At 37.0% G+C, this 15,872-nt stretch overlaps 1 protein-coding gene across 7 annotated transcripts in view; it reads right to left on the reverse strand.

Annotated features, from left to right (window-relative positions):
* Nucleotides 1-15,872, reverse strand: part of DIP2C (disco interacting protein 2 homolog C) — a 364,119-nt gene that overhangs the window by 140,124 nt on the left and 208,123 nt on the right. For all 7 annotated transcript variants that reach the window (XM_082442364.1, XM_082442363.1, XM_082442368.1 and 4 more), the window contains one exon: nucleotides 5,883-6,008. In XM_082442364.1, the coding sequence (XP_082298490.1) occupies nucleotides 5,883-6,008 (126 nt within the window). The remainder of the gene's footprint in view (nucleotides 1-5,882; nucleotides 6,009-15,872) is intronic.

Consider the following 15,872-nt stretch of genomic DNA (forward strand, 5'->3'; position numbering starts at 1 on the left):
CTTAACAGTTCTGGAGGTCAGAAGTCTAAGATCAAAGTGTTGGCAGGGTTTTATTCCTTCTGGAGGCTTCAAGGGAGAATCCACTCCTTTACCTTTTCACCTTCTTAGAGCCCACCTGTGTCACCAGCTCATGGTCCCTTCATTGATCTTTAAAGTGTATCCCTCCAACCTCTGGTTCATTGTCTTTTTTTTTTTTACTTTGATACTCTTCCCTAAGGACCTTTTATCCTCCAGTTTTATTGAAATATAATTGATATATATCACTGTATAAGTTTAAAGTGTACAGCATAATCATTTGACTTACATATATTAGGAAATAATTACCATAGTAAGTTTAGTTAGCATCCATCATCTCATATAAATAGAAAAAACAAAAAAATTTCTTCCTTGTGATGAGAACTCTTAAATTTTACAACTTTCACATAGATCATATAGCAGCGTTAACTATAGTTATACTGTACATCACATCCCTAGCACTTATAATAAGAAGTTTTTGCCTTTTGACCACCTTCCTCCAATTCCCTCTCCCACCACTCCCTGCCTCTGGTAACCACAAATCTGATCTATTTTTCTGAGTTTTTTTTTTTTTTAAGATTCCACATGTGACTGAGATTACATAGTATTGTATTTATCATTCTCTGCCTGAATAGAGACTTCTTTGATTACAGTGGGCCCACCTGGTTAATCCAGGATAACTGCCCTATCTCAAGATGCTTAACTTAATCATAACTGCAAAGTCTTTTTTTACAATGTAAGGTAATATATTCACAAGTTCTAGAAATTAGGACATGGATATCTTTGGAGGGGGCCATAATTCTCTCTACCGCAGACAACACTAAGAAAAGACAAACTACAGTTTGCAAATTGTATACCTGATAAAGAACTTGTATTCAGATTATATAAAGAACTCTTAACCAGTGAGAAGACAGACAACTCATTTTAAAAATGGGCAAAAAATCTGGACATTTCACCAGTGAATATATACAAATGGCTAACAAGCACATGAAAGATGCTTAGCATCATTAGTCATTAGGGAAATGAAAATTAAAACCATAATGAAATACTATTTCATATCCACTAGAATGACTATTAAAAAAAAATAAGGACAATACCAAGTGTTGGTGAGGATGCTGAGAAACTGGAATCTTTATACATAGCTGGTCGGAATATAACATGGTATAGCCATTATGGAAACAATTTGACAGTTTCTTAAAAGTCAAACATAAACTTACCATAAGACTCATGAATTCCACTCCTAGGAGTCTACCCAAGATAAATGAAATTATATATATACACAAATATATGCACATAAATGTTGATAGCAGCATTATTCATAATAGCTGAAAAGTGGACACGAGCTAAATATCCACCAACTTGTGACTGGATAAACAAAATGTGGCATATCTATCTAATAGAATACAATTCTGCAATAAGAATGAATGAACTACTGATGCTACAAAATGGATGCCCAAAAACATGCTAAAGAAGATACAGAAGGATATATTTTATTATTCATTTACAAAATGTCTAGAATATTCTTAGAGGTGTAAAAATCAGATCAAATGCTCCCTAGGCCTGGGTGTGAGAATGGGAATTAACTGCAAATGGGCACAAGGAAACTCTTTGGGGGGATGGAAATGCTTTAAAACTGGACTGTACCAATAGTTGCACAATCTATATATTTACTACAAGTCATTAAATTACACACTTACAATGCGCTGATTTTATGGGATGTAAATTATACCCCAAGAATGGTATTAAAAAGGAATGTGTTTTCTGCAATAGTTGGGCATAATATTCTGTAAGTATCAACTGCATCAAGTTGGTTGATAGTGTTGTTTTGACAACTTTCTTACGATTATTTAAGAAGAATATTTTAAGAATCTCCAATTATTATTTTTGGTTTTTCTATTTTTCCCTTCATTATGCCAGTTTCTGCCTTATAAATTATAATGCTCTGTTTTTAGGTATGAATAAATACCTAAAAACAATGAATAAATATTCATTGTTATAACTTCCTGGTGAATCGCTCATTTTCCAATATGCAATGTTCCTCTTTATATCTGGTACTACTTTGTCCTGCTGTCTACTTTGTCTGATATTAATATAGACTTGTTCACCTTCCTATGCTTTATGTTTGCATTGTATATTTTTTCATCATTTTATTTTTAACTATCCTTGTTTTTATATTCAAATGTGTCTCTTGTAGACAGCATATAGATGTATCTTCCTTTTTTATTCAGTCTGACTATCTTTTAAGTGGGCGTTTGGTCCATTTACATTTATTGTAATAATTGATACGAGTGAGTTTACATCTAACATTTTGCTATTTATTTTCCATTCATTCCTCCTATTTTAATCTGTTGATTTTTCCCACCTTTGTTTCTATTAACCAAATATTTTTTAAGAGTTTCATTTTATGTCCTCTATTAAATTCTTACCTATACCTCTTCTCATTTTTTTTAGTGGTTACTTTAGGGCTAAGAATATGAATCCTCAATGGGTCCATATGGGGTCAATACTGTTACTGTCTGCTCTTCAAATCTGACACTACAAACTTTCTCTCCCATCTCACATCACGCCTGACACTATTCATTTCATTCTTTCCATTTTCTGCTTCCTACTTCATAACCATACAACAGTATAATTCCATTCACCTGGCCTTATCTTTTGTGCAATTGTTGTTTTAAAGAAAATTACAAGAAAAAGCATAGAATTTTATGTTTACCCAGCTATTTACTGTTTCCAGTGTTCTTCTTTCCTTTTCATAGATGTAAATTTTTAGCTGGTATCATCTCCCATCAGCCTAAACAACATCTGTTAGTATGTTTGCAGTTCTGCTGGCATCATATTCTCTGAGCTTTCAGGTGTCTCATTATGCCTTTTTTTCACCCTCATTTATGAAGGATATTTTCACTGAATATGAATTGACAGTTTCAGTTTTTTCCTTTTGGTACTTTATAAAAATGTCTTCTAAAAAAAAAAAAAAAAAAATGTCTTCTCATTGTCTTCTGGCCCTTACTGCATCTTCACATAAGTATTCATAATTCATATGACTGTTCTTCTGTATGCAATGTATCTGTTTTCCTTTGATGACTTTCAAGATTTCCTCTTAATCTTTGGATTTCAGCACTTGGACTATTATTAACTTAGGGATGATTCTTTTCATACGTAATCTGCGTGGCGTTCACTGAACTTCTGGAATCTGTGAGGTGGTGCTTTATATCAGTCTGAGAAGTTTGTGGCCCTTATTTCCTTAAGTAGTCTTTCTTCCCTTTTCTCACTCTCTTTTCCTTCTTGGATTCCAATTATAAGTATGTTAACATTGTATCACAGATGCTTGAGGTTCTGTTAATTTTTCTTTTATCTTTTGACTCCTCATTCTTCAGTTTGGTTAATTTCTCTTGATCTCTCTCCAAGTTCACAGACTCTTTTATCCTGCTTCTCCAATGTGATGCTAAGCTGATCTAGTAAAGTATCATTTCTGTATTATATTTTTCATTTCTAGAGTTTCTATTAATTTTTAAAATATTTTTTTCCTTTCTCTGATCAGCTCAAGTATTAAGATAATATTTTCATTTAGTTCTTTGACATATTTTCATTTGATTCCCTGAATGAGGTCCACTGCCTAAAAGCAGTCATCTCATTTGTTTTGTGCAGTTTTATAGTTGTTTATGGTGTATGGGTTAGTCTGGTACGTTATTTCATTATGGCTGGAAGCAAAAGTACTGACAAATTCTTATATTTTTGTATGTGAAAAATAAAGCAAAGTTTCATCTATAGAAGACTGGCATTGCAACAATCCTAATCATATCTTTTCCAGAAACTATGATACTAGTCAGCAACCAGTCACTTCATGCAGAGAATATAAACTTCAGGAATATTTTCTGAAGAAAACTGGACACAAAATTAGTTCTAACAAATGCTATCAGCAACCAAGGAAAACAGAGCGAGAGAAAATGAAACTGAGCCAAGATTTTGTTCAAGCAAGTACAGTTACAAATATGCAGACTACTGATAAGCACAAAATAGGTTATGAATGAAAATTTTTATGATGATGGTGTTGGTATTTATGATTGTACAAAACTATCCCATGTGATACTGTTACTAGGACTCCTGAATGACAGTTTACAAAATGTATTATATGGTGTACCTGAAAATGCTAACCAAACAATTAAATGCAAATGTTGCACCAAAAATGACATTCATTTCCAATAACATTCTTTTATATTTTGCAAAGACCTTTGTACAATGTTCGTTCTCCTGAAAGTTTTGTCTTTCATCACGCATGACACAACACTCATGAGGATGGATTTGACATGTGAAAAAGCATATAAACAAATAATCACATTGCACCTTGTACTTTAGACTCAACGTTTCCCATAAAAAGTGGCTCAGAAAAATGTCCATCTACCTGTATACTGTCTAGTTCCAAAGAGTTGGCTAAAATATATTTTAAGTGGGGTTTGTTATTCTTGTAAGTCCATTCTGTTTGTTGTATAAACACATACAAAATAAAATTTTTCACCACTTATAAATTTTGGCAAATTATAACCATAAACTAAATAGGATTAAATATATTAATTATGCTGATTTAAAAATACTCCAATACTACATGCTGTGGCTCAACAAAAAGGAAGGAAATGGGCAAAAAGGACACCCTTTACTATTAGAATATTATATTCTTGAGATAAAGAACATTTGTGGTATTATCTGTTAAGACAAAACAAAACAACTAAGTTTTATATTATTTAAGTTTTGTCTTACAAAGCTCAGGACTTTCACTTTTAAAGGCATGTAAAATTGAAGACTTAAGAGTTGTTTGAAGCAGTATTGGATATACTTGACCACATCTGTGAGTTGAAGTGTGTGCTTCTATTACCCTCACTGTTTGCAAACACTCATGATTAACTTCAAAAGACTCCAAAAAATGCTATGTATGTTCAACTATTCTTACTGCACCTTAAATTTCTCTTATGAACAAAGGGGTGTGCCAGGTAACTTAGATCTGCAGAAAAGAGTGGCAACAACGATATGAATAATGTTGGAACCAGAAACACACACACACAAAAATCAAGTAAATTAGGTTCAATCTTTCATGTTTCTAATAGATACCTGGACGTTTAACTTCATGTTTCACGTCAGTTTTGAAGATCACGAGATACAGATTATAATTATTTGGGTAGAGTTAAGTAGAGATCTTAGGTAGTTATATAAAATTCAAGATTAAACAAAAGCAGAAATATAAATGGGATATTACCTTCAACCATTTAGATCAGGGGTTGGCAGGCCTGTGGACCAAACCCTCTGTTTTTGTGACTGAAGTTTTATTGACACATAGCCATGCCTTTCACTGACATGTTGCCCATGGCTGCTTCAGCACCACAATAGCAGAGCAAGCAGCTGTGATACCCCAAAATACTACCTGTACTTCACAGGAAAAATTGATGACACCAGATTTAAGTAACTGCCTAAATTTTTCAATTCATTCAATTTCTTAACAGAACATTACAAACTACTGACATTTTAAAGACTTGCGAATATGCATACACCAGTCTAAGCAGAAGAGAAATTCAGCTTCGGTTAGAAGGATGGATGTACAAACTCTTCTCTTGCTTTGTGAAGAATTAAATAAAATTTTATAGGATTTTTAAAAAAAGTCTATCATATTTATGAGTCTAAATGAAAAGTTTAAAAACACTTATTTATATAGACATATACATAATCATGCCAATTTTCCTTCCAAGTTTTATTTAGAGCGTATTTACTATTTCTGGACTTCTGGTTTTCAAAATCTGAATTATGGCACCATGATTTTGAAAGTTAAAAAGATCGCAGTTGCTGGCTCTGACTTCATGAAGCAGACGGGGCCTGCTGCTCACCTGGGGGTGTGTAGGCGTCCATCGAGGTCTGCACAACCAAGGACCTGCGTTTGGAAGGCATAGGCACTGCCATCTTCCTTTCTTTGTGTTTAGCGAGCGCAGCCTGGACAGCTTCTGTATGGACGTCTGAAACAAAGCGAGAGCTCAATCACTCCATTGTTCAGGGACAGCCCGAAGGCCCCAAGCTTTTCTGCTTTCTTTCTGGTCCTGTGAAAGAGTTTATCATCCTACAGAAACTGTCACAAATGGATGAGTGGGGAAGGAAGGAAAATAAGTGTAAACCTGCTAGTTTGAAAGCTCCAGGAAAAAGGCATTCAAATTCATTCGTAGACTTTTAACTGTTCATTTTATTACCCTAGATCTGTATAAATAATCAGATACTGGATGTAAATCTCTGTGATTTTTATTTTCTTAGAGTGAAAGGACCTTGATCTTCAAATATTTCTTCACGGGTCACATTTTCAAGCTTCTTAATTCATTTCAATGTTCTCTTAAGGGAAGTATGCACACCTTACAGGCTGTACGGTAATGATTTTAGCTAACACTTTCCAAACATCAGTTATGGGGCAGTCACTATGTTAGGTATTTTGTGTATATTAACCCATTACAATAACTCCACAAATGATTTTTTACTGCCTATTTTGTAAGGTGGTGTCCTCAGGGCTTGGCGTGGAGAATCAGGTGGACAAGGTACTGTGTCTCATGCAGCTCACTTCCTAAAGGGTTAAAGACAGACAACAGACAATCAAAGGGGGTAAAAATGAAAATAAGATAAAAAGATTGAGTACCTACTTAACTGTGAAGCCAGGGAAGAGCTCTCTTACTGTGAAATCTGAATAGTAAGATGAGAATCTCCAAGACAGAGGGAAAAGCCAGCTCAAAGGCCCTGCACTGTGAATGAGGATGGTGTTGGCACAATGCACACAACACCAGCAGAGGGACTCACCAGGATGAGGGCTTTACAGGGGTGGTACAGAGCTTGGCTCCCATTCTAACTTAGACAGGGAAGCATGGGGGAAGAAGGGTGAGCATGGATGACATGATCTGATTCCGTTTTGGAGGGCTCATTCTGGATGCTGTGAAGGAGACTGCAGGAGAATCAGAGTAGGAGCCAGGAAACCAGTTAGAAGTCTGCAGTCAGGATACTACTACACCCACAATCTTCTGCATGCTCTGTGGAGAAGCCACTCTTATTATTCCCATTTCACAAATGAGAAAGCAAAGGTATGAAGCTCCCCCAGTGTCATGTAACTGGTGAGTAGCATTGACAGGGTTTGAACCCAGGTGTGAGTACCTCCAGGGCCCACACCCTTCACCACTAACCACCCTATTCTCTAGCTGTTCCTAGGAAAACTCCACCCTGTTAACATTTTAGAGTGGGGGTAAATATAGGCCAGCCCTTGGGCCAGATGCAGCCTGCAGTCTCTTTGTAATAATGTTTCACTGGAACAGAGACACACTCATTTATATGTGTATTGTCTATGGCTGCTTCCATACTATAAAAGCAGGGCTGAGCAGTTGTGACAGAGACCATAATGGCTAAAAATATTTTCTATCTGGCCCTTTACAGAAAATATCTGCCAACACTTGTTTTAGAGCATATCACATACCAAACACAATGAATTTATTTATTATTTTATTTTGTTCAGATTGTGTATGCACTTCTCTTTTCTCCTCAACTAGACTCAAAGTACTTTAAGACAAAAACTTAGTTTCTGGTCATTCTTTTTCTTAAACTCCTAGATTAAAAACTGATGACTGAATGACTTGTATTCACGTTACTGAATAAAACTAAAGGGCTCATCAATGAGGTCAGAGTACACTAATTCTCCACATATCAAACACTTTGTTTTATATATTTCTCTTTTTGAACTTTTTGGATGTAGTTTCAAATTTACAGAAAATCTGAAAGAATAGTACAGAACTCCCGTATAACTTTTACCCAAACTCACCACTTACATTTGACCCCATTGCTTTCTTTATGTATGTTTTCCCTAATCATTTGAAAATAAATTGCAGGTACCATGTTCCTCTATACCTAAATATTTCAAAGTATTTCCTAAAAATAGAGATATTCTCTTACATAATGTAAATTCTCAAAATCAGGAAATTTAACAATGATATACTATTATCTAATTCAAAGTCCATGTTCAAATAGTGCCAATTATCCCAGTAACTTCCTTTGCAGTTATTTTGTCTTCCTAGTCTATGATCCAATCCAGGACCACGGATGCACGCATTTATCAGATTTTCTTTGCCCTCCTAGATCTGGACCAGTTTCCCAGCTTCTGCATCTCGTGAAACTGGCCATTTTAAAGAATACAGGCCAGTTATTTTGTAGATTGTCTTCAACTTGGATTTTCTGATGTTTCCTCATGATTAGATTCAGACCATGCATTTCAGTGGGGGTTCCACAGAAGTCTGTCCTCTACTGATGGTGTTAACTTTGGTCCTTGGTTAAGATGGTGCCCATCAAGTTCTTCCAAAGTAAAGATGTTACTTTTCCCACTATGTAAGATTCTGTTTAAATTTCAAGAAACTGCCAAAGTGATTATAATATTTAACATCCACATCACCAATATATGAGATTCTAGTCCTGCCACCAGCACTTGCTACAATCTTTTCTACAGTAGCTGTTCTCATGATTGTGAAGTAGAATCATGAAGTTTAATGTACATTTACCTGATGGCTTATGTTGAGCACTTTTCCTGGACTTCTTGGACATTTGCATGTCATCTGTTGTGAAGTATATGTCCAAGTTTTTGAGCTGCCTTTTTATTACTGATTTATACTAGTTCTTTATATATTATGGATACAAGCTTTTTTTAAAGATATATGTTTTGAAAATACTCATCCCAAGTCTATGGCTCAACTTTCAAACCCTTAATGGTGTGCTTGATGAGGAGAAATCTTTCATTTTCATGAGATTCACTTTGTTACCTTTTCCTCTCTAGCTAGTGCTTTTTGAATGCTGCCTATAAATTTTTGCCTACCCCAAGGTTCAAAAAAGACACTCCTTTGTTTTCTTTGGGAAGCTTTATACTTTTACCTTTTACTTTTAGGTCTAGGTACCATCTCAAGTTAATTTTTCTAAGTAGTGGAAGTGGAGGTTGGTGTTCACATTTTCCCACATGCTTATCTAATTTTTCAATTACCATTTGTTGTAAAGATTTTCCTTTCCTTATTAAATTGCCCTAGCTCCTTTGTCAAGTATCACCTAAACATGTGTGTATGGGTATAATTTTGAACTCTCCATCTGGTACAGTAAATCCATCTGTCTATCCTTCTGCTAGTTCTATACTACGTTGATTAGTTATATATTTTTTTCAGTTAGAGTGTTTACAAAACAACATATAAGATTCACCCTCCCAACAATTTTCAGGTGGTCAGCACAATACTGTCAACCACATGTACATGATTGTGCAACAGACCCCAGAAGTCCCCATCCATCCTGCATGACTGAAACTCTACATCCACCTAACAGCAACTCACCACCTCCCTGCCCCCAATCCTGAGCAACCACCATTCTACTTTCTGTTTCTATGAGTTTACTATTTTAGATACCTCATATAAGTGGAATCACACTGTATTTGTCTTTTTGTGACTGGCTTATTTCTCACAGCAAAATGTCCTCAAGAATATGCTGTAGAATATGTCATAATCTCCTTTCCTTTTAAGGCTCAGTAGTATTCCACTATATATACACACCATATTTTCTTTATCCATTCATCCACTGATGGATATTTAAGTTGCTCCGACCTCCTGGCTGTTGTGAATAATGCTGCTATGACTCTTGGTGTAGTAATATCTGTTCGAATCCCTGCTTTAAATTATTTTGGATATATATCCAAATAGAATTCATAAATCATATGGTGGTTCTATTTTTTATTTTTTGAGGAAGCTCCATACTGTTTTCCATAGCTGCTGCACCATTTTACATTCCTACCAACAGTGCACAAGGGTTCCAATTTCTCTACATACTCACCAACATTTGTTTTCTGTTTAAGAAAATTTTTTATAATGGCCATCCTAATGGGTGTGAGTGGTATCTCACTGTGGTTCTGAGTTGCATTTTCCTGATAATTAGTAATGTTGAACATCTTTTAATGGACTTATAGGCCATTTGTATATCCTCCTTGGAGAAATGTCTATTAAAGTTTTTTGCCCATTATTAAATTGGGTTATTTATTGTTATTGAGTTGTAGGAGTTATTTATATATTCTGGATATTAACCCATGATCAGATGTATACAAGAGGATATGTTCTTCAATTTCATAGGCTGCCTTTTCCCTCTATTGTTTCTTTGCTGCAAAGAAGTTTTAAGTATGATGTAGTCCCACTTGTCTAATTTTGCTTTTGTTGCCTGTGCTTTTGGTGTCATATTCAAGAAATCACTGCCAAATCCAATGTCATGAAGCTTTCCCCCTATGTCTTCTTCTAAGAATTCTACAGTGTCAGGTCTTACATTTAGGTCTATAATCTATTTTGAGTTAATTTTTGTATATGGTGTAAGATAACGGTCCAACCTCTTTCTTTTGCAAAACAAAATCCAATTTTCCCAACACTGTTTGTTGAAGAGACTATCTTTTCCCCACTGTGCAGCTTTAGCAGCCTTGTCCAAGATCATCTGACCATATACACAGAGTGTATTTCTGGGCTTTCTATTCTATTCCATTATTCTACATGCCTGTCTTTATGCCTGTACCACAGTGTTTTGATTACTGTACCTTTGTAATTTATATTGAAATCAGGAATTGTGAGGCCTCCATTTTGTTGTTCTTTCTCAAGATTGTTTTGCTTATCTGAGGTCCTTTGAGATTCCATATGAATTTTAGAATTTTTTCATTTCTGCAAAAAATGCCATTGGGATGTTGATAAGGAAGATTATTGTAGTTTTATCATAAATTTTGAAATTAGGTAGTGCAAGTCCTCCAACTTTGTTCTTTTCAAGTTTGTTTTGGCTATCCAGATTTGATCTCATTTTCATGGAAATTTTAGAAACACTCTGTCAATTTCTACAAAAACTCTGTTGGGATTTTGATTAGATTCATGTTAAATCTATAAATCAATGTAGAGAGACTATCTTAATATTGAGTCTTCCAATCCATGAACACGGTGGATCTCTCCATTTTTTTTCTCCTTTAATTTCTACCAACAATGTTCTGTAACTTTCACTGAGGAAGTCTTCCTAAATGTTGGATGTTACTGATGTTATTATAAAAAGCATTGTTTTTTTATTTCACTTACAATTTTTGTTGCTAGTGTATACAAATACAATTAGTTTTTATATACTGAATTTCTCCCTTGCGCCCTTGCAAAATTCCCATTATTTCTATTAGTTTTGTAAATTTCTTAAAATGTTCAAAATAAGCCATCATGGTGTCTGTAAATATAGTTTTACCCCTTCCTTTCCAGTTCAGTGAACTACACCAAAATATTGAGTAGTCATGTAAGGGTGACAAAATTACAATATATTGTTTTTTTTCATTATTTTAAATATATGCAAGGTTTTTTGCCTTGAGCATAAATTACTTTTGCAATCAGATAAAAGTTATATTTTTAACATAAAACAATCATTTTAGAAAATATGAATAGATAAGAAAGGTACATTTTAAAGAAGTGTGGATTTTTTCCCACATTTAAAAAAACTGCTAAAACCAAACACAAGTCTGCTAAATTTTTTTCACAAAATTGAAACAAAATAGTAAAACAAGAATATTTTCAATCACAAAGACACTCACATGCCCAAACTAGGAGCCACTCCTGGCCTATGCCCCAGAAGGTAAAGAGTTTACCCACAGTTGGCCATGAGTCAGACTAAGTGCTTGTTGCTGTTAAGTCACTAAGATGTTGGATAGCTTACTGCACAGCAAAATTGAACAATACATAAACTGATGAAGTAACTAATTCTTTTCAAAAGCCAACTCTATGTCTCATTTTAACTGCAAAATAACGGCATAAGAAACATTTAAAACATCTATAAATAGCACCCTGAAGAGTCCATAACACAACATGATGAATAATGATGTTAGGTGGAATACCAGGATGGCCCTCCCCAAACAGCAGTGCTGGCGTGATCACTGAAGACCCCTAGAGAGCATGCTCACCCAGTCAAAACAAGGCAAAGATATGGAAAGAGATGCGCGGCCCTGCAGTTGAAGAGCTGCCTCTGGGGTGCACAGTGTAATTAGGGCAAAAAGCATTCACTGCAATGTTGAATGAAATGTTAGGATCAGAATTACCTCCACATGGTAAGCTTTTCAGTGCTTAATACTCCCCACTCCCAACCCAAATATCCAAACCAAAAAGGACCACTAACACCTCAGGAGAGTGACTAGATGGAGAGATCTTTTTGGAAAGATGTTTCAAAATATGATGATTAGTCGGGGGAGAAAACCAACCCATGTCACCGTGCGACTCTCCTGGTTCTTCTAACGTGGCTTCTCCCTTCCATCCTCAACAAGGCTGGGAGCTCTCCTAGTTCCCCCTGCTGCCAGTTGTACGTGTCTAACAGCTGCAGGAAGAGAGGAGAGAGTAAGACTGGACCACACGGCAAAGGGGACACAATGAAGTCTATCTTCTGTGTGAACCAACACGTGTCATCGGGTGCCACGGGGAGGCCCCTCGGCAGTTCCAAGTGCCCTGGATTCCGGGAAGGGGTGTCTGGATGAACAGTTAAGAAGACTGGAAAAGGGGTATTAGCTGAGAATACGTTCATAGCTCTTAGCCTAAAACCCAGATCAACCCTACAAGACCTCACGAAACTAAAAACTTTTCGGAAAATGTGGATAAGCAGGTTGTTACACAGCAAATCTTCCCTTGAAAGCCCAGCACCATTGCACGGGACGCATCCATGAGTGACATCAGTAGCTCTGACGCAGGAACCACGAAGACATTTGATTAAGTGTCACAAAACCTTAATTACAAGTGTCCTGGATGCAGTTCTTACACAGCCATGTGAATTAGGAACTAGATGAAAGCTGAGGAAGGGAAATAATAAGAAGTGGAGTCTCCCACTCGTTTGAGGTGCTGGGCAGGGTGACAGAGCAGTTGAGCTCCCGGCCACACAAGGCATCAACAAGAGCTGCTGATCATTATGAGCCCTGAGTTCCAGGGAAGGTCTGAAGCACAAATGGACCGAAAAAGATTAAACTAAATACCAGGAGGAAACAATATGGCTCGAGAGCTGTACATTTAGTTTTACAGGAAAGGGAACTACTATTTTCTAGTATTTCTAACGTCAATGGAGACGAGTGCCAAAAAGCGGTCAAAGACATCCCACACTTCCCACGAAGGGGCTGGAAAGTGGCAGACTGCAAGTCCATGGACACGGAACATGATTTTAGTTTGGGATTCCACGGTGGCATTGATGTTACCAAAGCACAGAGGAACGAAGCTAGTCTGATCAAGAAGCACTGAATTAGGCAGGGCAAACATGGCAAGGGTGTAGAAAAAACGGCAGAGGTTTGAAAGCTTTCATAGCATAATGAAAGACACCGTGCTGCCCGGAAACCAAATGTGACCTCCGCCCTCCAGGGCAGGGGTGTCTCACAGAGCCATCCCTACAGAGCTGTACAGGGCATGCTGGGTGAACTGTTGGCTGGTGCACAGTGCAGGGGCCACAGAAGCCAGCAACATGCAAGAACCAAGAACCACTCCTGCTGAAAGGCCTCCACCTCCTCTGCTAACAGCTGCACATCAAGTCAGCTGACAAAGACAATGCAAGGGCCTAGATCATTCTTTCCTGAGAAGGCAATGAAAGTGGATTCACGTCTGAGAGGCGATAAATTGATTATGCCACATTTGAAAATAGGAAGCAAAACTAAGTAAAATCCTCTCATCTGCCCTTCATTCCTCTGCGGCAGCAATTCACAGCTTATTCAGCCTAGGTCTTTCATTCAAACATTCTCAAAGTATCCATCTATTCAGAGAAAGGAGATATTTAAGGTCAGCTTCACGTAGCATGGAATAAACAGATCACTCTGGCTAGTGAAGAATTTTTTGGGTACTTACATTTATAGTGTTAGACAAATTGACATGTCAATAAGATGTACTTCTTCAGCAGAGTTTCAAAAATAGTGAAAATGGTAATAAACCACTTACTATGTCATACAGTGCTGGAGAAACAGAAAATATTATCTCCTTAGAAGAGTTTATTAAAAGCCTAATACCACAGCATAAGCATCATGCAGCCATTCCTTGTATATCTCTATGTTCTGCAAACATCTCTTCCTAAACTAAGCACTACGGATAGTAAGTTTGTAAATCCACTCTTTCTCCTCTCTTGGATTGAAAGATGGACCTGACCCTACTTTCCATTAAATCTTTCCATTTAATTTCACAAGCGGAAATTCTGTCTTACTGGCAGGAAGCTTACGAGGGATGCAGCAATATAAAATATGCCCATAGTTCTAGGAAAACGCAAGAATACTGAAGTGAGAGTCCAGGCTTTGGAATCAGAATGCTGGTTCTGCCACTTACTAACTGTAAAATACTGAATAAAATTTTAAATCCCTCTAGGCCTCACTCTGATCATCTGTAAAATGGAAACAAAAATCATAGAGTTGCTGTGAGAATTACCTAAGATAAAATATACAAAGCAAGCCACTAGGTACCTGTCACCTAGCAGCACTCATTAATGACAGCTGCTTTTATTAATATTTTGAAGCAATGGGTTTGGTACAGTGGGTTTGATCAACTGAAAAGGCCCAAGGAATCAGCATTGATAGCCTGACTTCTTGGGGTGACACCACCACAACGATGGTGTTCTTGCCAGGCACACATCACAGACCACGGGGTAAACCTACAAATTATACTCGGCACAAAAGAAAGGAAGACAGGCACTAAGTGCTGACGCCTCTGAGCATGGGCTCCTGTCACTACAGCCTCGGGTCTGCAGCTCAGAGGTCAACCCCAGAGGGCACGCACTCGGTCGAAGGTTCTTACTCTCCACACGACTTCCATATTTTTGACCCCTGCGTCAACAAGCCTCAACAAGGTCTTCGAACAGACACAAGTTCTCAATATCCTGAACAGAAGCTCTATTTTCCTTCTGGTTTCTTTAAAACAGACTGTACTTTCATTTCTCTGTAAGAAACTACTATCCTGCAACACAGTAAGCAGTGGGATATATGAAGAATAAATTATAAATAACCAGACACCTTTACCCCCGTCAGAGGAAGGGCGTATCTCTGTGTATCTATGGGTTTAAATCTTATTTATTTATTTATTTATTTAACATCTTTATTGGAGTATAATTGCTTTATAATGGTGTGTTAGTTTCTGCTTTATAACAAAGTGAATCAGCTATACATATACATATATCCCCATATCTCCTCCCTCTTGCATCTCCCTCCCACCCTCCCTATCCCACCCCTCTAGGTGGTCACAAAGCACTGAGCTGATCTCCCTGTGCTATGCGGCTGCTTCTCACTAGCTATCTATTTCACATTTGGTAGTGTATATATGTCCATGCCACTCTCTCACTTCGTCCCAGCTTACCCTTACCCCTCCCCGTGTCCTCAAGTCCATTCTCTACGTCTGCCTCTTTATTCCTGTCCTGCCCCTAGGTTCTTCAGAACCATTTTTTTTTTTCAGATTCCACATATATGTGTTAGCATACGGTATTTGTTTTTCTCTTTCTGACTTACTTCACTCTGTATGACAGACTCTAGGTCCATCCCCCTCACTACAAATAACTCAATTTTGTTTCTTTTTATGGCTGAGTAATATTCCACTGTATATATGTGCCACATCTTCTTTATCCATTCATCTGTCAATGGACACTTAGGTTTTTTCCATGTCCTGGCTATTGTAAATAGAGCTGCAATGAACATTGTGGTACACGACTCTTTTTGAATTATGGTTTTCTCAGGGACATGCCCAGTAGTGGGATTGCTGGGTCGTATGGTAGGTTTATTTTTAGTTTTTTAAGGAACCTCCATACTGTTCTCCATAGTGGCTGTATTAATTTACATTCCCACCAACAGT

Source organism: Balaenoptera physalus (assembly GCF_965194825.1).
Source record: "Balaenoptera physalus genome assembly, chromosome: 2".
NCBI lineage: Eukaryota > Metazoa > Chordata > Mammalia > Artiodactyla > Balaenopteridae > Balaenoptera > Balaenoptera physalus.